At 36.8% G+C, this 23,443-nt stretch overlaps 1 protein-coding gene and 1 long non-coding RNA gene across 10 annotated transcripts in view; one reads left to right on the top strand and one right to left on the bottom strand.

Moving 5' to 3' along the window:
• Window positions 1–23,443, bottom strand: part of TASOR (transcription activation suppressor) — a 53,724-nt gene that overhangs the window by 3,585 nt on the left and 26,696 nt on the right. For 2 of the 9 annotated variants that reach the window (XM_086697865.1, XM_025916031.2), the window contains exons 12-23: window positions 20,132–20,204; window positions 19,960–20,031; window positions 17,832–18,533; window positions 14,143–14,549; window positions 12,728–12,869; window positions 11,401–11,460; window positions 6,881–7,815; window positions 4,659–4,781; window positions 3,719–3,878; window positions 2,577–2,685; window positions 664–842; window positions 333–497 (exon numbers count right to left, since the gene is read on the bottom strand). In XM_086697865.1, coding sequence (XP_086553991.1) covers window positions 333–497; window positions 664–842; window positions 2,577–2,685; window positions 3,719–3,878; window positions 4,659–4,781; window positions 6,881–7,815; window positions 11,401–11,460; window positions 12,728–12,869; window positions 14,143–14,549; window positions 17,832–18,533; window positions 19,960–20,031; window positions 20,132–20,204 — 3,127 coding nt within the window. The remainder of the gene's footprint in view (window positions 1–332; window positions 498–663; window positions 843–2,576; window positions 2,686–3,718; window positions 3,879–4,658; window positions 4,782–6,880; window positions 7,816–11,400; window positions 11,461–12,727; window positions 12,870–14,142; window positions 14,550–17,831; window positions 18,534–19,959; window positions 20,032–20,131; window positions 20,205–23,443) is intronic. The other 7 variants (XM_086697864.1, XM_086697868.1, XM_086697866.1 and 4 more) reach the window with 5 other exon arrangements.
• LOC147583581 (uncharacterized) lies at window positions 8,644–14,648 on the top strand. Its single transcript, XR_015248350.1, has 2 exons — window positions 8,644–11,834; window positions 12,283–14,648. It is a non-coding gene; the product is annotated as an uncharacterized LOC147583581 (long non-coding RNA).

Genomic DNA, 23,443 nt, shown 5'->3' with positions numbered 1-23,443 from the left:
TAAATCCCTATTATCTGGTGTCCTCCTTTTAAAAATAGAACCCCTTTGCTGACAACAGCAGCCAATAAAAGCTTACAAACCCTCGAGAAAATGCCTACTCTATAGTATGCGACACAGTAACTCTTAACAGCTTGTAGTGATTACAGTATAAATGAGCAGATTTTGGGGATGCTAAGTATAAAAATCATAGGTGCCTTGAAATACTTTCCCTGAAGCTATTAACACTGAGGGTGAGTAGTTTCAGGACAGGCATTTCGTTATATGAAAATGAAACAAAACCGTTCCTCTTTTTCTGTCTGCCTTAAAGAAAAGGAAAACTACTGAAAAGTTACCTGACTGCGACTCAAGATTCTCATTAGCACCAAGCAGTGGAAGGTTTTCTTCTGTGATTGAGTTGTGATAGCCCACAAGATTTTTAAAGTTTTGCATAAAGTCTTCAGTAGTTGCAACCACTATTCCATTATCTGTATAACTGGAAATCATCTTGATATTCTTTTCTAAATTAAAAACAAGTTTCTAGTATAAAACACTTGAAACTATACATGGACAAATGATGGTGCCTGCCCCCATTCCCCATAAAAGTGCTCAACACCTACCACAGGCCCAGAAAATCCTTGCATCCACACCAACATTCACAATAGGAAGCTTAAGGGTGCTCTTTACCTGTTAAAAAGACTATGTGTCTTTGCTGTACGTTCTGAGCCTGAAGTCTGATGAGGCAATCCAATTCTGGTGCATTTCGAGTTTGTGAATCACAATTGTGGTACGACAGAATTTCAACCAGATGCTTCTTCTGATAGACATTCAGAAGCGTCAACAGACTTAGAGCTTTAGCATTCAATCTGTGAAATTAAATAGTTCGATATCTGGATCTGCATTTCTACAGTATAGAAATTTTTGCTTCAAATTAAAACCATAATTTCTCAATTGAGGCAACTAATGACAACTGCACTGCTTAGTTCAGTGCCTAGTGAATGGGTTTCTCCTAGGGGGGAGAGGGGAGCAGGAATTGTGCAACCTACATGTAAGTCCAGGGGCTTCATATGGGTGTAAAAGCCTGAGAGCCAGCTATTCAGCTTAGGCTAAAAAATCTCAGTTGTTTTACTTAATAAAAAACAACAGTTCCCTTTAACTTTACTAATTTAGAACTTGAATGAAGGACACAGAAGGACAAAAAATATATATAAATATCTCCTTCAAAAAAATACATGGCTCTAAGCTGTTTCTACACCTCCAAGCACAAGGCAACAAGTGGTAGAAATTACTGACTACTGTCAGGAAGATAAAGGTACTAGCTTTGTACCAAAGTTACATCTGTGGGCCTCACTGTTATCTGGTATACAAAAGTAAGGCTTTACTGATGCCTATTTCACATGATTTGAAGATAAAACAAGTTTCAAAAGTGAATTACTACAAAAAGTTACTTTTCAGTTATTTAAGCCTGAATTTCCTTCTTAAGTGTACCATGGGATTAGAAGGTATTAGGGTATAAAAAAAAAGTGTTTTGTAGTCTGCTTCAGAAATGCTGGCTGACAAAATGTAGGTTTTTTTTTTTAATTTTGAGAGAAAAAGTGTGAGTGCGGGAGGGGCAGACAGAATCCCAAGCAGGTTCCACACTCAGCGAGGAACCAGACATGGGGTTCCATCTCACGACCGTTTATTTAAAAAAATTTTTTTTTCAACGTTTCTTATTTATTTTTGGGACAGAGAGAGACAGAGCATGAACGGGGGAGAGGCAGAGAGAGAGGGAGACACAGAATCGGAAACAGGCTCCAGGCTCCGAGCCATCAGCCCAGAGCCTGACGCGGGGCTCGAACTCACGGACCGCGAGATCGTGACCTGGCTGAAGTCGGAGGCTTAACCGACTGCGCCACCCAGGCGCCCCTCACGACCGTTTAGATCACAACCTGAGCCAATATCAAGAGTCGGACAATTCACCGAATGAGGCACGCAAGCACCCCTGTAGAACAGAAGTCTTAGTCTCTCAGATCCCTAATTATGTAAATATACTATATGGACTCTCTAGTAGGAAGATACAGTATCCAAAACTCCTCTATCATTTGTGAAGCCTCTCAAGCTGACTAGTGTTCTAAGGACCACTGGGTATGCTAGAAATCACCTATTTCCATAAATAAATGTCCTAATCACAAATCCCCTTATGTCGGGATTAATCCTTGTCTCAGTATGTATGCGCGTCACTAGATTAGCTGCCTAAATTAGTTCCTCAGTTGGGAAAGAGTCTGACCTAGTTGGCATATACAGTTTGGTAAAAAAAAAAAAAAAAAAAAAAAAAAAAGGCAGACTATTCCCTCTTGATTATTCTAAATCCCCAACTGGCAAAGATGAAAACCATTTTACCTATATACATAACTAGAAACTAGAACTTCAACTTAAGAAAAACTCTACCTAAATAAGAATACTACTTCCAAATAGGCTAGAATTATATCTACATTCCCTTATGGTATGGCTGGCTAAAGATACCTGTGAAAACTGAGCAGCATCGATGATAATCTATAAACACAGAAAAATAAAATTTTAAATCAGCAACCATTATACAGTTATTTTTCAAATCTTACCTGCCCAATTCCTTTAGTTTTTTCTGAAATTTACAGTGGACTTTCCATTGCCATTTTCCTTCCGGAGTACTAAGTTCTTCGAGGAATGTCAAAAAATTTTTAAGGTTTTCTGTTAGAGATAACAAAGTTCATCTTAAATTCAATAAATAATAGTCAATCCACAACTGAATTATGGAAGAAATTTTTGTTGATATTATATAGAAATGTCTACTTTCCTTTTTTTTTATTTTACTTTGTTTTTTTTTTAAAATATATGAAATTTATTGTCAAATTGGTTTCCATAAATGTCTACTTTCCTATGTAGTGTTGCCCCCCACTTTTTTCCCTCTGAGGGAGACAGATCTATACATACTCTTAGATTTTTTTTTTTAATGTTTTTTTTTTTTTTAATTTTTTTTTCAACGTTTATTTATTTTTGGGACAGAGAGAGACAGAGCGTGAACGGGGGAGGGGCAGAGAGAGAGGGAGACACAGAATCGGAAATAGGCTCCAGGCTCTGAGCCATCAGCCCAGAGCCCGACGCGGGGCTCGAACTCACGGGCCGCGAGATCGTGACTTGGCTGAAGTCGGACGCTTAACCGACTGCGCCACCCAGGCGCCCCTACATACTCTTAGATTTAAGAACATCTACATAAAAAAAAAAAGAACAGGATGATAACAATAACAAAGCAGAAGTGATACAAATGCAGTAGGAGCAGGTAGCCTTGCTTTATACCAGATTTAGAGGAAATTATTTGCAAAGACTAAGAGAAAAGAAATTTGAGGCAATAAAACCTCAAGAAAACGATGAAAATGTATTAGTTATCTGTAATTGGCAGAATGGACAATACATTTAAAAAGCATGAGTCACTGAGGTGCCTGGGTCGCTCAGTCAGTTAAATGTCTGACTCTTGGTTTCAGCTTAGGTCATGATCTCAGTTTGTGGGATAGAGGCCTGCGTCGGGCTCTGCACTGACAGTGTGGAGCCTGCTTGGGATATTCATTCTCATTCTCTCTCTCCCTCTGCCTCTCCACTGCTCGTATGCGCTCTAGCTCTCTGAAAATAAATAAACTTTAAAAACAAAACACAAAAGCATGAGTCATTAATCAGAAAAACCTAGAAAAGACAGAAGTTCATACTCGAAAGAATGCACAAATCTTACCAATTGTGATAACTTCTGGATTTAGAATGGATTCATCAGACACGATAAAACCTCCAGATACAAATAATTCATTATATGTATGATTTTTAACATCATCCAGACTATCAACACCAGCAAAACTAACACAAGGGAGCTTCTTCAAAGTCACCAAGCCAGGTACCTATTTAAATCCCAAAACAAAAACAAATAAAGAATGAAATGGTTAAGACTCAAGTGTGAAGTGACCTACAGGAAAAGTCTAACAAAATGCACTACAGCTCATCTATATTAGTGTGTTGCTTCTGGAAAGCCAAGCACAAAAATAATATTCCCAACATGTTCAAATACATAAATCAACATTTATGTACTCGGTGAATACCGTAAACAGAATGCTCTAAAGAAAAGGTACCTACAAACGGACTTGGAAACAATGATATAGGCCAACCTGTCTGGCCCTGTGAGTGCAGGCAGAATTCAGAGGGCAAGAGCCTATGGTACTGGAACAGTCAGGAAAGCCTTCAAAGGGCAGTAGGACTTGAGACAAGCTCAGAAGACTGGGTGGGGTTCCTCCAAATGCAATGGAAAGGGGAAATGATGTGGCAGAGACAGGGTACAAACAGGTTTTACCTGGGACATACGAATGAAAAGGACAATGTAAAGAGAGTGAACAGACCCACTGACATTCAAGGAGTCAGTATTCCTAGTCTTGATGAGTGACAGGGAGGGTATGGGACATGCCGCAACTTAAAATTTTGCAAAGGTACAAACTTGATCACAAACTGATTCACAGAAGGATCATTAGGTCTCAAGCCCTAAATCTACCAACCTTGAAGTTTTCTCTCTTTTCAGACCTTACAAGGATATTTTAAAAACAAAGAGCTTTAGTCTCAAAGGGAGTAAGATTTTAAAATAAGGGAGTTTTTATAGCCAAAATAATAGTGAATTTGACTTAATATTCTACCTTGTGAATGAAGCCTGCAATGTCTTCATTCTGAATAATAATCAATAGTTTATCTAGTTTTGATCTTCTTTCCAAAAACTGTTCTGGATGACATTCTGTATTGCCTAATTTGATAAGATATTCCTGTTAAAGAAAAAAACTAAATCAACATTAAGAAGTTTGTTTTTTTTTTGCAAATATCCATTTAACACTACAAATGCAAGATAAACTGGCAAGTGTAACTACTGTTCGAACACTAGCAATGATGACCTTATACTCTAGGGACCCTAGAGATCATCAAGTCCACTCTTCTTATAGAACAACCTATAGCTCAGAGTTTAAGTGGCCAGTCACAATGTTACAATGCTATGCAGTGAAAACTAAGTAAATGTCAATGGTGGGTAATAGAAAGAACCATAAGAACAATGGTTAGCCAGGTTCTTAATCCAGTTCCATTACTTATTCTGGGGCAACCCAGAGTCCAATCATCAACCACTCCCTCACTCCCATTTTCCACTCCATTTAAGGCAAGCCCTTGGCTATTTGCAGCAAGGTTGCCAGTATACTCCTTCAGTTATAAAGCACTTTTCTTATTGTAGCTCATTTAATTCACAACAGTCCCAAAGTCATTCATACAGAGCTTCAGCGTATACAATGGCATTCACATACTAGTTGGCCATGTCTGTCAAGTTTATACCTTCAGCCGAAATAGACCCTCCCATCTAATTAATACCTCCCTCCATGTTGGTGACATGGTACTACCTTTCCAAGGACACATGGTGGTAGTACAGGCAATTTCCTTTGCTCTTTGCTTGCTGGTGGAATCCTGAAGTCTGAGGTAAACTGCAGGGTCCTAGAGGTCACATTCCTCTTTTCACAGATACAGGAGCAGATTAATTTTCTCAAGATTGGCAAGGCTGGTTAGATAGCCATTAAATCTAAACCCAGCTTGCCTCACAACCAGTCTACTGCTCTGTTAAGAACGGTCTACAAGTGTCACCCCCAAAGAGGATGTTTCTGTGTAGCCCTAAACTAAATAAAGCAGCGTCTTCTGTATTATTAGATAATTAAAGCTTCTGGGCAGATCTCAGAACAGCTTACAGTCAGGTAATGAAAAAGTAAATTGCTGTCTGACAGACCAGCTTATAATTTTTGGTCTTTTTACAGTAAGAAGTTTTAAAAGCAAGTTCATTTTAGGTAAGATGGTTGAACAGTCTGATCTCATCTTTCCAAGAAATCACACTAAGCACTCTTCCTCCCTCTTCATTTCCATGCCCTTCATGTTCTTATGGCTGCACTACATGAAACATGCTGACATCAAAGAGATCCCCAAACTGACAAAGGCTCAGGACATGTCAGCAGCACAGAGTTTCTGGGCCACTGTAGGCTACAAGGCCCTTATTTATAGTCCTTTCTGCTTCCTCTAACAACACAAACAGAAACTCATCATGGTAAGTAAATTCCATAAATGGGAGGAGGCATTTATTTTAAAACCTATGGTATTCCCTTAAGGAATTGAAATCCTGTAATTTAGTGAATGCTAATTGTTAATATGAAAACACTGATATAATTGTTACTGTGTTATAATTTACCTATCGTTACAAATGTTACATACTTATGCATCTGTATGCATCTGCACAGACACACGCAAGTGTTTTAAAAAATCACATACTTGAAACACTAGTCTTACTCTGTAGCTTCAGTAGAAAAAAATACACCTTGCAGTGAGGAATCTTCCATGATTGGGGAATCTTTCAGGATCATCATGTTTTTTGATCAAAAAGGCTATAAGGAATCCTGACATGACCAGGGTACCAAGAAAATGCCAAAAGATCACATATATCATGATTAGGTCATCCCTGGACAGTTTTTTCTATCTGATTGATAAAAAACCCATAAGAGGTAAACACTGATAGCTTCCTCTACTTCTCTGTATCTTTCCCTCCCCTTCATTAAAAACCCAAGTACAAAGCATTTAAAATCTCTGAATCAAGAGTTTAAAGGTATTTGCAGTGTGCATACAAATGGTCTTCAATACCACCCAATAAAACAAGATGTTAATCCTAAGATACTTAGATCACAGGTTCTAAATTTAATTGAACTTACTAGTTTTTTACTTCAGTCTGTATTAAATTACGTAAGAAAGTATATCATCATTTAAAAACAAAAAAAAAATCCATTTTATAGACATTAGACACAAGACAAGTTTATATAGCATTACTATTACCTTCTCATTTAGTTACCTTTATTTCTTTACAGAGCACACTCTCTTCTTCTTCATGAATATAAAATTTCACAGTATTTTTCTGGACATCTTTCATGATTTTAACCAAACTGTTAAATACTTCAGGTTCTAACTGGCTTATAAAATTTGAAAGAGCTGGTTGGGCAGAAATGTTTACATCACTGGGCGATTTTGTTGTTTCTTTTTCTACTGGTTCCCGTACAGTATCACCAGGTACAGTATGGTCAGAAGTCACCATTAGCTCTGTGGCATGGTGTGGCTGGTTCACTTCTACTTCGGTTAAACCCAAAGATGAAGAGGAATGCTGCTCACTGGAGTTGTTGTCTTTCAAAGGATCACTACAAAGTGGCTCAAGGAGCTGTTTATTGTTGAAGTCACTTGAGGAAATTGGGATGACGGGCTTTCCCAGAGGATTCAGTGCTATCTTAGTACCAGAATCATTAGGACTGACTGGTGGCAAATTCCCACCCTTGGCTGATGCTTTGATAATAATAGTATTTAGTTTCTCATGCAAGCCATCTACAAACTCCTGTACACCAGCTTTGGAAGTCTTAGAATATATGAACTCAGAAAGCCGTTTCATCTTCTCTTGTGTTGAAAAAATAGGTGTGGAAATTCTACTGACATATGAAACATTCTTTTGCTTCAAAATCTCTTCTATCTTCCTAGAAAAGAGACTGTACTCTCCTAACACTGTCCTCTCTGTGGTTTCACTCATTGTTGGTGGCTCTGCTGCTGGCACACACTGCTCCTCCACTGTCACCACCTGACCTGTCAACACGTCATCCTCAGTGGTGCCCTTTAGTGTGTCTGTAAATGGAGAGGATGGAAACTGGTAATCAGAACTTCTCTGTCTACTTATTACCCGGGGGTCGTTAGGAAAGGCCTCCTGTGGTGGCAGACACACCAGTTGTTCTTCTGGTGATTTCATACCTATATAGGAAGAGTTCATTATTGTAACAGCAATCCAAAAAAATAACACCTGAAAACACAAACTCATAAATAGGAATGTCAGATCAAAGCATATACTTAGAATTAATTACGTACTGGAAGGTAGAATAAGAATCTCAAATAATGATGTGAACCCTATTTTCTAAGTGCCCTACCTATGGCTGGTCTTTGGATTTAGGTAGCTAGAGTAACAAGTTTGGATGTTATTTTCCTTGATTCCTTTTGAAGTGTTTGAACAAATGCCAATTTGGAACTGGCAACAATACAAATTAAGTCATTTGCTTATTTCTGCTTCTCAGATCAGGAAAAGAAAGGCTCAAGAATATGGAAGAGGACATATTTCATATCTGCATTAACAGTTACACTCTTGAGATGAAGAGGTCATTCAGCTAACTACTGATTTTAATGGAACCATAACTCTGACTTTTGACAACCAGCACAATCCACAGATTATACTTTTTTCCCCAGAAATTCTAAATTCAAAACACAATATGGTTTTAAAACTACAGTTCAAAACAGACACCCTAAGTCCTTTTTTAAAAGGGGAAAATAGGGGCGCCTGGGTGGCACAGTCGGTTAAGCATCCGACTTCAGCCAGGTCACGATCTCCCGGTCCGTGAGTTCGAGCCCCGCGTCAGGCTCTGGGCTGATGGCTCGGAGCCTGGAGCCTGTTTCCGATTCTGTGTCTCCCTCTCTCTCTGCCCCTCCCCCGTTCATGCTCTGTCTCTCTCTGTCCCAAAAATAAATAAAAAAAAGTTGAAAAAAAAAATTAAAAAAAAAAAATAAAAATAAAAAAAAATAAAATAAAAGGGGAAAATATGTTTAACAGCAATTTATAGTAATAACATTTTTAGGAAAAGAAAAAATCTTTGCCTAGATGATATTATACAATTTTATTTTTAATTTTCTTAGATCTTAGCAAATATTCCCCAACAAATTGCTGTTGTAGTCTACAAAATGGTACCTCCATACGAAGAAGTGCAGGCACAAGTGTAGTCTTCAAAACCACGGTACTTTAAAGATACAGTGAATTCCCTATTCAAGTTTGCATCTAGGTGTGGCTGCATGCCCTCTCCACACACATTCAGTTTGGGTTTCCTCATATTCACACTTTTCTAAGGGCTTTAACAGCATCAACAGCTGTCAGCTTGTGACATTTTTCCACCAATCTTGGTATTTACCATGAGCCACTCCACCCATTAACTACTGCACAGACACCTGTCAGCAAGACCACAACAGGTCTATAGGTAGAAGGGGAACAAAATAACCAATGCACCAAGATAAGAAAACTATATGAAACTGGAAACCAGAAAATTCAAGTTCCATAAATAACTCAGGAATACAAAACATCCTTCTTAAATTTGCAACATGGGGTTTAGTACACACACAAAATACATTTTAAATTCTATCTTACATAACAAATGGGTTGCAGAAGACTACCTATAATTTTTAAATTTCTGATTATGTATTATTTCAAGTGAAATAACCTGCTTCCCAAAATGTACAGCTGTAGTTCAAACCAATAAGCTTATACTTGAAGGGCTATGGATAAAAGGAATTTTTTTCTAAAGTGGAACAGAGCTTTAGGGGCGCCTGGGTAGCTCAGTTGGTTAAGTGTCTGACTTTGGAGCAGGTCACGATCTCGCAGTTCGTGGGTTCAAGCTTCACGTGCTTGTGCTGTGAAGCACAAGCTTCAAGCTGTTCAGCTTCTGTGCTGACAGCTCAGAGCCTGGAGCCTGCTTCTGATTCTGTGTCTCCCTCCCTCTCTCTCTGCCCCTCCCCTGCTTATGCATGCTCTCTCTCAAAAATAAATAAATAAACCTTAAAACAACAACAATAACAACAACAACTCTAGGGTCCCCTTAGTGGCTCGGTCAGTTTAAGCGTCCAACCTTGGCTCAGGTCATGATCTTGTGGTTCATGAGTTCAAGCCCCACATCAGGCTCTCTGCTGTCAGCACGGAGCTTGCTTCAGATACTCTGTCTCCCTCCCTCTCTGCCCCTCCTCTGTGCACATGTGCTCACACCCCCCTCAAAAATAAATATTAAGAAAAAAAACCCTCTAAACCAACCCCGCTTAAAAATGCAAATTATCATCACCTAATTCTATTTTGCACAAATTTCCCCTATATGATTCTAATTACTAACACTGACTTTATTATTTTAAAAAATGTCTTCATCGGTAAATGATTTAAAAGAAAAACACATAGATATCAAGAATAATGCATGTTTTCTACTGACATTCAAGCAATGCAGGATTTTAAGTGTGAGTAGTGAGTTCTCTAAAGGCAGCATCATTCAGGTATTTACACTATTAAACACAAAATATAAAGATGGGTATGCCAAATAAGAGGACTGCAGATGCTGAGGGAGCATGGTGAAGATAAACAAGATGCCCTGCTGCTTCTAATAAGAAAGAATTACTGACAGATAGAAAATAGATGAATTCCAGACATAATGTTGAGTGAAAGAGCCAAAAACAAAACAGGACATGTGTAGGTTCCATTTACCTTAATTAAGAACAGGTAAAAATAATCTATTGTGAAAGAAATCGGATTAGTGATTACTGTTGGGTCAGGGAGAGTACTGACTGGAAGCATACAAAAGAAAACCTGGGGTGCTGGAAATGGTCTACATCTCAATTTGGATAGAGGTAACATAAGTGTATGCACATGTAAAAATCCATCGAGCTGTGCACTAAAGATTTATGCACTTTATGTCATAGATCTGTTATTCCTGTTTTGCTTTTTGGGGTCATCTTTTCCTAGGACAAAGACATCCTTGAAGAAAACTATTCAATCTTTTTCTAATCCCCAAAGAGAGGAAAACCATAAAGATCTACTAAAATTAAAAGTCACTTGGCTTTTCTTCAAAATTAAGAAAAAACAAAAACAAAAAAACAAACCACCACTGAAGATTTCTGAAAGAGTAAGACACAACGAAATGGAAACAAAAAAGTCCGACCACCAAACTCAAAGCAAGAAAACAATGCCTATGCCCACCTGCAGAGATGTTCAATTGACTGATCTCAGACAAAAGAATAGGTCTTCTAGGAACCAATGGCAACTAGCTAATCAGCAACATCTGTAATTGTTTCTGGAATCCCAAAGTTTCCTAATCTCTTAATTACACTGTCTTATTTAAATAATTAGAAGAAGAACTGGGTCAAAAAATCCAAGATTAGGAATAATGTACCTAAAAGATAAATGGCCTTAATCCTAGTAGTTTTTAAACTTAAAGAAACTTGAAGACTGCTTCTCATAGGATATTCTGCAGGAACAGATTAAGAAAAATATTCCAGTCTTCTGAAGTCGTCGTATCAGATAGAATCACAGTATAGGCGAAGAAAACTTAACCTCTAAGAATGATTCAGTTACTTCTTTGAACACATTCTTTGTATAAGAATATCTGATACAAATCAAATGATTTAAATGCAAATATGAGATTGTCCAAATTTTCTGTCATTAACAGAACTTAATATGATGCCCTATTGATGGAGAACCAGAAATGCAAGTAGCAATTCTGAAGAAGGGCACATTGGGAAGAAAAGCAAAGGGAGCCTTCTCACCTGGTGTTTGTTTCTCACCATGTTTCCCCAGCTGGTCTTCTGGGCTTCTTGCATTCCCTCCTGAGGGAAAGCATCCATTAGATTTGTAGACTCTCTTCAGATATTGGTGATACCTATTAAGCACCTTTCAGACAACCCCAAATGCTAACAAATCCAAGTATTCCACCTTTTGCCTAAAATAATCCAGAAGGGTTATTCAGAAATAGCAAGTTGTTTCCCTTTCCGTTCAGGTGATGATAGAATATCAACACCTAGATGCTGTGCCTTCAAATAGCTCTGAACATCAACTATGAAGGTGCCTAAATGAGGAGTGGTTAGGATAATCATCTTGAACTGCCTACTTTCTTATTGTTCCTCCTACTCAAGCCGATGTCTCCAGCTCCTAAGTATCAGCTACCTCTCTACCATCACTCCTGAGGCTCTTGCCCCTTCTGGTAAGGTACTAAGTAGAGAATGTGCTAAAGCCCATGGAAACTCATCAAGTTTTAGAAATTCTTCTCAGAGTCCTTGGAGGCCTTAGTAGCTTCTGGGTCACAAGCCAGTCTACTTACTTTTTAGCAAAAAGTTATTTGTTTTTTCTTTTTAAAGTTTATATAAAGGTCTAGGAATGGAAAAGATGTGCCCTGGGAATATTTCCAAAAATGCTTAGCTTACAAAGATGAGTAAGAACTTGGAATATTAAGAGTATGTATATATGTGTGTACATATGTATGTGTTTGCACAGAGAAATTAGAATACTGCAAAATGATCTTTCAACATTTGCTAACCTACATGGTTCAATAAGCTTTCTAGGGATTTTTGCATTTGATAATTTTAGGCCATTCTCTACAATGACCTAATTTCTCTAGGATAATCTAATATTAAGAAATTTCTTTCAAATAGATGAACCTCAACATGCCCACTTCTCAGATGATAGCTTGTTACAGTGAAGTCTGCTCTAATAATTTGAGAAGATAGTATTTAATCTGCTACCCCAAAGACCATCATTTCATCTCTGTCACTAGCTCACCTTATCAGAAACTCCATTTCTGTCAACAATTTTCATTTGGAAGTCTGCATGCTAACAACTCCATAGGAAGAGTAAGTATGTTTTAAATCCTTCTGATTTTATAGGCTGTTTTGCACATACTTGCTGATACTGACCAAAAACAGCAACACTCAATAATGAACAATTACATTGTTCAAAATAAGATACCAAGATGTCAGAGCCAAGTAAGATGAACCACCTAGTGACCCAAGAATGGAATCTAGAAAAGATGAAACCCATCAGGAAACTGGTCCCTAAGTAAAACCAAGCAAACCTAAGTCTCAGTATACTTGTTCTTACCTGTAATTGGAATCAGTTTCCAATGTATTTCAGTCTCTTCAACATCATTTGACTTAGATTGTCTGCGGAATCCATGTTCAATGGGAACAGTGGGACACAAACTGCAATCTTCAAAATTATTCATGCTAATTAAATTTGGATCCTAAAAATTAGAGTACACATTCAATAGCTTTCTTTTCAATTAATCTTTATGTCAAGAATAAACAACTATTTTTTCTTTCTTTCTCTCTCTCTTTTTTAAAATAGGCTCCACGCCCAACGTGGGGCTTGAACTCGCAACTCAAGATCAAGAGTTGCATGCTCCACCAACTGAGCCAGGCAGTGCGCCCCTAAACAACTATTTTTTAATAGCAAATCCATAAGCTTCAATCTAAACATTACAAATGAGTAAGATCAACATGACAAAGTTGTTAACTCTCTAGTCTTAAATTTAAACATAATTTTTTCCCTCAAAACATAATTTGATGTTGATTTAGAGCAGAGGTTGGTAAGCTTTTTTGGTAAAGCACCAAATATTTTAGGCCTTGTGGGCCAGATACTCAGCTCTGCCACTGTAGTGCAAAAGCAGCCAGAGGCAATACCTAAGCACATGAGCATGGCTGTATTCCACAAAAAAATTTAGTTACAAAAATAGGCAATGGGCTGATGCTGCCATTGACCTGATTTAGAGTATTAAATATGTCAAGAAATGTTAAGAATTTAAGTTACATAAGTTACATACTTCCCCAAGTGGTCTCCTGCCATCAACCTCCTCTTAAAAAAAAAAAATATCCTAAAACTGCATGGAGAAAGCCTGGGGACATGCATACAACTTTTATTCAAAGACAGGGAAGAAATACAGGAGGAAAGAGGAAATTAGAAATAAGCCAGTAGGAACATGGTGCTATCCTATTATTATTATTCCCCAGAGATACAACCCCTTCTTGGAGGAGATAAGGTTACTTCTCAGCTAGAGATCAGTACTCTCTAAGCTTGTATCATAAACAAACTGGATGTCCTGTCAAGCAATGCTGAGTCACTTCAGAGGTAATCCTAAAGGACACTCACTTTCCATTCCTATTTGCATGAAAAATACAAAGTACCTAGTCTTGTTTGTGACACTGATGTACAGGCTGTGGTCACCTCATCTGCCTCACTTTCGGATTCTGGTACTGCCAGTAGAAAACTAATCTTTTGAGGATTCAACTTTATATATAAGCCTATATACATAATTCTCTAAGCAGGAAGGAAAACAACTACATCTACATTTATCCCTCTGTAACAGGGATAACTTAGAAATACTATCCTGGATACTTTCATTGTAAATGTGTAATTTCTTTTTGAAAGGGGAAAAAAAAACATTGAAACACACCTACATCCTCTTTCAGACACACATTCACAAAAGCAACAAAGGTAATCAAAAGACATATGCTTACTTCTTTCAAATGTAGTTTATGGTCAGTGCCTACTTCACTGGTAGAAACAGCAACAGGATACTTTAACAATGATGTATCAATTTCTAACAATGGGCTCTGAGTACCCTTAAAATGCACATTTTCAATTTTTGCACAAGTAGGCTGCTCATATTCTTTCTTATCTGCGGGAGAGTTCAACTCATACTCATGCTTTTGTCTCAACTCTTCATAGGCATCATCAGTGTTCAATCCTAAGGCTTTGTTGACTGTGTCTGTCAAGGATGCATCAGAATGACGTGCATTTGCTAGTGTTTCTGATAGCCAGTTAAACAGCCGATGGATGTCAGCAACACCGGAGTTAGAGGTATCTTGCTGCTGAGGTCTCAAATCAGCATCATGCCCAAGAGAGCCAATAGGCTGCAGAGACTCTGAAGGGAAAGAGAAAGAAAAACCATCTTTCAAAGTTAAGTTTGGAATGGTAGCATAAAAATTTAAAAAATCAAGTATATTTAAAAATTATCATAAGACATTTGTGGGCAGGAATTCAATCAAACCACTGGCTTAGACTGTATAAGAATATCCATCCCTTTCTTTACAGATATGACAGGTTCTAAAATTTTGCACAAAACTAAAATTTCCCATAAATGAAAGCTTATTTTCATAATTTGAAAACTGTATTAATGGAGAAATGAGCTCAGACATGCTGGTAGTATGAATAATATATATTAATACCTGTACTGTATTCACCTTAAACTCTATTACCAAAACCCCAAAGTCTATCAAGTGACTTGAAAACTATATAAAATATCTGTATACTTGTAATTTTGCAAAATGTTAGGAAGATATGCAGGTTACATTTAAATCTACTAAAAAACAAACCAGGACTATACCTACTAGATTTTGTCTTTAAGATAATGACTGATATTCTTATAATCTAAAACCTTATTTTGAATGACTAGATTACTTAATTTCATAACAAAGCTACAAAATCATCCTGAAGAAATCTACACCAAACCTGCACTAAGAACAAAAAGCAATATGAGAGAAAACATGTTAAGACATGGTTCCAAGCAGATGTAAATCTGCGTAATCTGCACAACCATTATATTTAAAGCCTGCAAAAGGAATAGATGTTCAAAAGTCCCATGCTTTTAATGCTGAAGGAGGGTAAAGCCTGAGTAGATGTCATGATTTCCAATTTAGGCAGACAGAGTATATATAATGTACCATAGTATATATAATGTACCAAAAAAAAAAAAAAGTTAGAAATATTATAGTATACACTGTATGATTCTAAATATATGAAATTATAAAATTATAGAAGTAGGAAAACTATTATATAGAGACAGAAAGCATTTCAGTGGTAGGGAGGGGTGAGATTACAAAGGAATACAAGGCAACATGTGGGAGTGATGGAAATGTTCTCTATATTGGAGTGGTGGTAACATAGCTATCAAAACTCATCTTTAAACTGTACACTTAAATGGGTACATTATACATAAATCATACCTCAAAAAGTTAATGTGAAAGAGGGTAGGGAGGTTAGGAGATTACCTCTTATTAAATGAGTAGATTCACCATCAAATCAAGGTGAGGGTATTTTAAAAGTTAGAATCCAACCTTTAAATCTCTACTTTCGGAAATCAAAAATTAAAAAATCAAAATGACTAAAAAGAAACACAAATGAGGAACACCTAGAAATACAAGTCTGACTGTCGCTTGTTCCAGTTTAACCTATCTCTTCTCCCTTCTCCCCTGCCCTGCTTCTCCTTAAAGTTATTATAATTAGCATGGCTTTCCCACCATTTTATTATTGATAAAGCCTGTCACCCACAACTATTTTTTTTACATTTTTAACAAAATTAGTCAATTAACAGCTAAAACAGTACTGAAATTTAAGTACCTTGACCATTATGTGCTCAGTGCTAGGAAACACAGTCAAGTTTAGGAACAATGTTTTAAAGTCAGTCACAAGTAAGTTATGGATTAAACATGGATTAGTGAACTATGTAACTTTAGGGGAAATTATTTAACTTCTCTGAGATGGTTTCCTCATCTGAAAAATAAGAATAATAATGTCTACCACTCAAGAACTAAATGAGTCCATAAATGTAAAGCACCTGGCACATAGTAAGCACTTAATTTTCAAGATACAGGTCAACAGTATGAGTGCAGATCACTAAATGTCAACAGGTTCAGCACAGCGTAAGCTAAAGGAAATGAAAACCGTCAAGGAAAAGAGCCAGAAAGCTAAGGAGGGATCAAGCAAAGATATGAGGCTTGAGATAAATCAAAGATGCTTCATACATGAAGAAAGAAAGAGAAGTAAACTGCTGACCATGACATATTCTGAGGAGAGAGATGAACCCTAATCAAAGAACATGTGAAAAAAGAGTGGGAATCATGGTTATTCAGGCTGGACATGCCAGCCTATAAAAAAAGCTTTGAAAGACAAATACAGAAGCTAAGACTGGAAGATGATACTGAAATGAGTGACAGATGCTAGGAAAGCCAGCCAAAGGTAAGAATAAGATGAAAATGTTGGAAAGAAAAAGAACACAGGTCAAGTGAAGAAAGAACACTTGAAAGACTGAAAACAACAGCACTGGCTAAAAAAACTTTATGCAATGATGGAGATGTCCTCTATCTGTGCTATTTCAATATGGTGGTATGGCTGATGAAATATATCAAGTATAAAGCATGAAATGAATTCTTCATTTCAACTTAAACTTAAATAACAACACGTGGCTAGTGGCTACCCTATGTGCAGGAAGAGAAGAATTTAAGGAAAGCAGGTAAGTAAAAAGTAACTGAGGATACAAACACAGATTGCTAAAAGAATAGTACAATAAAGACATTGATTCAAATTAGTTCTGAGACCCACTGAATGCGAACACATACAAGTAAAACAGCTTAGTAAGCAACAGGAATGGAATACTGAGATCTGCCAATAATCAATAAGAACAGCAGCAGCATTGCAAAATTCAAAGGTGTCTGAATGCAAGGAACACATTTCATGCTTGCTTTAGCAAAGATCTTAAAATTCTAGATGAAAAATGTTTTATGTTACTTGCAATACTGAAACACACAGTTTAGGGTCTCCCATTTCTGTCTTTTACTGTCAACTAAAACAAAATAAAGAAAAATTAAAAAAAATAAAAAAAAAAAAAGAGAAGCCAAACATATTACTAGGCTCCTGGAGTGGAAAAAAAATGTGTATGCATCAAAGAAACTTAATTTTAAAGCTCAGAAGGTTCCTTTCATTAAGCAACATGCTAAAAGAACCCAATATTCAATGTACTTTTCCAATTATACAATTAAAGGGATATAAAAGGACAAGAACTCCAATTAATAGAATAAGAGCTACGCATACTTATTTTCCTATCAGCCTAAGCTACACAATTCAGAAACCTGATGTCCTAAGGCAGTAGTTGGCAAATATTTTTTGTAAAGAACCAGACAATAAATATTTTAGGCTTCATGGGCCAAGCAGTCTCTGTCTCAACTCTGCCATTATAGCGTGAAAGCAGCCATATACACATAAATAAGCGTGGTTGTAGCCCATTGAAACTTTCTTTCCAAAAACAGGGGACAGGCTGGATTGGCTCTCAGGCTGTAATTTGCAGACCCCTGTACTAGGGGAAAGGACAGAACTACTTTAGTTTTGGTTGTTATTTTTATACTATATAAAAGCAACCTGATATTTTTACCTTCATATAGATGGCAATTTTCAGATAAATTACTGGTTTTGGCGAGCTTTCTCATATTTTCAGGTAGATCCTCAAGCTTCCTCTTCAAGACAGTTTTGCTTCTCATATCTTCTGTGTCTGAGTCCCCACCCACATTTTTTTTCCTACACTGAATTAAATTAATCAATTCTTTGACTCTATCCTTATCATAATCCAAAGAATGAGAGGACTTGTGCTTTCTAGGTATAATAGTTTCACCCCTTGAGTTATTTCGTTTTCCAAATTTCATTTTTGTACCATTCATTTCTTCTTCTTGGCCTTCATAATCTGAAAGTGGACTGAACTGTTGAAGTTTTCTATTTTCTTCAAAAAGCTCTTTTAATTTACAAATTGGTAACTGATACATTTCAGGCCGAAAAATATAGGCATGCAAACAATTATCAATATGGGATTTATTTTTTGGAGCTGAGTATAAGAATTTTTTATCATCTAATCGTGAATCGTATGGAAACATGATAAACTCTCGTTTACCTGAACCAAAACCTCGCTTAAAAAATTCATTTACATACTTTTCAACAACAGAATGAAAATTTATAGTATTCATATTTTTGAATTCCTTTCGACACTGAATCAAAGCAAACTGTAAAAACTGAGTTATTTTTAATACATCTGTCATGCTCTCATGTCTCTTCTGTGGTGCTGCATTAGTTGAACCTTTTTGTGCTGTAAACAAACAAAAAAGCAAACTATGTTAGCAAGCAAGAAATTAATCAAATACAGATCTATATGTTGTCAGAGAAATGCAATCATTCATACATTAATGATGAACCAAACTAGAAGTATGTACCCTAGTACATATATGTAATACAGAAATAGATGAATAGCGTGCTTCTAAAAACAGGCCAATAAGAAATTAAAACTAAAACAAAATTGCAGAACATATCTGTAAAGGGAAAAACCCACTCATTGAAGATCTTCTTCATTTCCCATTGTCCCTAGGCAATTCAACTGATGGCAAGCAAAATGTAAGGAGAAATAAAGAAGCAGGGCAAGATATGAGGCTCCTAGCAAGAGTCCTGCAACCGATAGCAATGTCACTCCTTCCTGCTATACTGTAACAACTTTAACTACACATAAATGTTCTACCCCCATAAGCAGATATGCAGGCACCAAGTGGCTACTATTGAAGATGTCATTCTTGGGGCGCCTGGATGGCTCAGTCAGTTGAACGTCTGACTTTGGCTCAGGTCATGATCTCACAGTTCATGGTTTTGAGCCCCGCATCAGGCTCTGTGCTGACAGCTTAGAACCTGGAGCCTGCTTCAGATTCTCTGTCTTCCTCTCTCTGCCCCTCCCCTGTTCGCGCTGTCTCTCTCTCTCTCAAAAATAAATAAACATTAAAAAAAAAAAAGAAAAGAAAAAAAGAAAGAAAAGAAAAGAAAAGAAAAGAAAAGAAAAGAAAAGAAAAGAAAAGAAAATGACATTCCTAATCTAACAGTGAAACCCATTAGTGGGACTTTTACCTTATTATAGCATTGAAGTATGTTCTTAGAAACAGTGAATAGCAAATTTTTTCTAACCTCAGTGTGAAAAATAGAACAAACTGAGGGCTGCTGGAGGGGACGTTGGTGGAGAAATGGGCTAAAGGGGTGATGGGCATTAAGGAGGGCACTTTTTGGGATGAGCACTGTGTGTCATATTTAAGAGATGAATCCCTGGGTTCTACTAATCCTGAAGCCAAGACTATACTGTCTGTTAACTAAGTTCAATTAAAAAAAAAAAAAATCAATGTGAAAAGCTTTTATAATTTTAAATGGCATAAATTTAACCTAGCACACGATTCTTTTATTGTTACTAAAATCTGGATGCAAAATTGAACTAAGATAAAAATTAATATAAAACCCAAAAATCTAAGCCGTAGTATTTTAATAATTACAGCCCATGTTTATTTAGTGAAAATACTGATAACAACCAAATAATTTTTAATAGTTAAAAAAAAAAACCCAAGTCATATATAATGTGTTTTATTTTGCTAAGACCTCTTAATATTCCCAGTATTTCCCAAAATGTAAGAAACAAAATATTTGGAAAATTTCAATAAAATGTAAGTATCTATAAGTAACTAGATTTAGATACTCAAAGAACTTACAAGTAACTATGCCTCTAGGTTCTTGAAATAGAAATAAAGCATGCAGGACTCGAGACTTGGCAGTCTGATGTTCTAAAAAAAAAAAACAAAAAAACCAGAAGCCAAATTGATTAGCAATATGTTTTAACTAAAAATTTTAGAAAGAACTGTAAAAATTAAAGAGATCACCTACCATATGGAGAAACCATTTGACAAGGAGAGAGAAGAAATAGGTATCCTCGGTCTCCCAAAGGTTTAACAAGAACCTGCATTTTTGGAAGAGGGAACAAGTTGCATCTGTTTTATTATTACTCATAAGGCAAAGACATTGCAATTTCTACTAATTATAAAGAAAACAATAAGTTATTGATCATCTTTCTTTAGGAAAAATAATTCTACTAAATTAAAAGCTCTACTCTCTGATTAACAGAATTCCAATCGAATAAAAATTACTTAGTTCTCAGAATGAAAATAAGAAATTACTACTGAAAGAATTCCTCTAATTAACTGTGAAACCAACTTGCTGATTTTTCCTTGAAGTTAAAATGCAAGGACCAAACTAAAGACTTCAAATATCTTCCTCAGCAATTCAAAAGACCTATTATTAGTTGCCAAGGCAGTGTGTTGGATGTTGGGGGTATAAAACAACTACAGCACAAACATTGCCTTTCTGTGAGTACAGGCTAATCTCAAATGAAATGTGTTGCTATAATCTAATGTTTTCACATAAAGAACACATTTCACATCTAAGGCAATTTCCCTTGCCAGAAGTAACTTCAAAGATAAGCAACACAAGAGCCTTGAGAGTAATTTATAATTGGATGGAGAGAGTAACACAAGAAATGTCAATAATTAGTCAAGATAGGAAAGTTCTCGAAAAGATTTATAAAACAACAGAGAAAAACTATAATTTATTTATGGTTAGAAGAGATGCCAAGAGCATACTTAAGTTGGATGTTGAAGGATGGGAATATTGCCAAGAGCCTGAGATTATGGGAAGAACATTTCAATAGAGGCAACATCATGAACAAAGGCAGAATTATAATTGATGAACAGTTTGCAGGCATCAGAGTACTTATGACTGGGAAAAGGGTAATGACAGACTATGACAAACACACAAATCTAGAAGAAAAGATCACTGGCTCATTTGTAAAAAGACAAGGATGCCAAGTTAGCCAGGAATGCCCTCAAAAATATATCCTTTTGAACGGGAGTTCAAGAAACAACAAAAACTCAACAGCACTGTGCAGGAGGGGGAAGAAAACAATGTAATGCAAAGAAACTTCAGGAGCTACTGTAATTGTTCACAATACATTTTAAAGAAAGGGGAAGTAAAGGAAGAACTGAGCATGACAGTTGCACACAAAGGAACTCTGGGCTCTGAAAGGAAATGTGTGCTACCTAAATTTGTATTGTAAATTTGTAACTATTCCAGTAAACAAAGTCTGTGTAAGAACGCAAATTTAAAGGACAAAAAGTAACTGCTATCAATTTACATTTAATAAAACAGTGGTTTAGGGGAGCTTGGGTGGCTCAGTCGATTTAAGTGACCGACTCTTGGTTTCAACTCAGGTCATGATCTCACAGTTTCATAAGTTGGAGCCCTGCCTGACAGCACAGAGCCTGCTTGGGATTTTCTCTCTCCTTCTCTTTCTCTGTCACTCCCCCACTTGCACTGTCTGAGTCCCTCTCAAAATAAATAAATAAACTTAAAAAAAAAAAGTTTTTTACATAAAATAAAAAATAAAAACACCGTTTGAATAGCCAAAAGTAAGGTGGAAAATGTACCTGCAACATTTTTGTTTCAGATTCAACCACTTTTGTCCAAAAATGTTTTATACATCCTATATATTTCTGTTAACATTTTACCCAACTCCAGGTTTGTCAGAACAGGAAGTTGGGAAGCATGAGTAAGATTTTCATGTTTTGTGGTAACTAAGGAGAAAGATTCTTTTTAACGTCTCACCCCACTCCAAGTACCAGGTTTTTAAAAATTCCATTGGCTCTGTGGCACAAAGACCCTCCTTGTCTTTTAAGGGGCCTCAATGTCCCCAGAGTCTCATGGAGCACAGGGACTCTATACCCAGCAACACCACTCAGGCAGACAGAGGCCCTAACAGTAGTATTTTTGCCCTTTAGCTCCAAGAAATACTTTAAATGCTATAGGAAAGCAAACACCTCTTAACTGGGTTCTCCTACTACCTAGATTACACCTTATTGTTTTCTTCCCCTCAGAAAACAATATTAACCCAGTCATTAATTTTTATTACTCAATTCTACTATTTTGACTTTCCATATAAATATTACAGGTAACATGGTACAAAAACAAAAATGTGTTGGGGCGCCTGGATGTCTCAGTCGGTGGAGCATATGACTCTTGAACTCAGGGTTGTGAGTTCGAGCCCTATGTTGGATGTGTAGATTACCTAAAAAGAAAATCTTTAAAAACACACAAACAAACAAACAAACAAACAAAAGTGTGTTAATAATATAAAATATCAAGCTCACAACCTAGGAGGAAATAAGCTACCCTACGTGAGATTTAGCAGAAACAAGAGATTCAAATGCTCAAGGGCTTCAAACTGGAATAACAGATGTAATATATAAAACAGGTATGAGATGCTTAAAGAAATAACTGGTAGAACTGAAAACATATTCACATAAAAACTGATACACAGATGTTCATAGCAGCTTATTCATAACAAAGAATAGAAACAATTGACAAAATGTGGTATTATCCATACAATGAAATACTGTTCAGCCATAAAAAGGAATGAAGTACTGACATGCTACAACATGGATGAACCTTAAAAACATTATGTTGAGTGAGGGGTGCTTGGGTGTCTCAGTTGGTTAAGCATCCCCGACTTCAGCTCGGGTCATGATCTCGTTGCGCATGGGTTTAAGCCCTACGTCGGGCTCTGTGCTGACAGCTCAGAGCCTGGAGCCTGCTTCGGATTCGGTGTCTTCCTCTCTCTCTCCCCCTCCCCTGCTCAACTCTCTCAAAAATAAATAAACATTAAAAAAATTTTTTTTTAATTATGCTGAGTGAAAGAAGCAATGCACTAAAGGCCACATACTGCATGATTCCATTTATATAAAATGTGTGGAATAGATAAATCCATAAGGACAGAAGTAGATTCACAGTAGGATTGGAGGAGGAACAAATACAGAATGTATGGTTACCAGGTATGAGGTTTCTTTTCTTTCTAGGGTGATAAAAATGTTCTGAAATTAGATAGTGATGATGGCTATACAACACTGTGAATCTACTAAACATCACTGAAAAGGTGTACACTTAAAAATGGCTAGGCATGGGGCACCTGGGTGACTCAGTTGGTTGAGCATCTGGTTCTTGATATAGGCTCAAATTGTGATCTTGTGGTTGCGGGATTGAGCCCCATGTTGGGCTCTGTGCTGAGCATGGAGCCTGTTTAAGATTCTCTCTCTCCCTCTCTGCCTCTCTCCTGCTCATACTCTCTCTCAAAATAAATAAACATCAGTC

Source organism: Puma concolor, chromosome A2 (assembly GCF_028749965.1).
Source record: "Puma concolor isolate L17-30 chromosome A2, mPumCon1.1.hap2, whole genome shotgun sequence".
In the NCBI taxonomy this organism is placed as follows: Eukaryota; Metazoa; Chordata; class Mammalia; order Carnivora; family Felidae; genus Puma; species Puma concolor.
The sequence above is the reverse complement of the archived record's forward strand: the minus strand, read 5'-3'. Positions and strand labels throughout refer to the sequence as shown.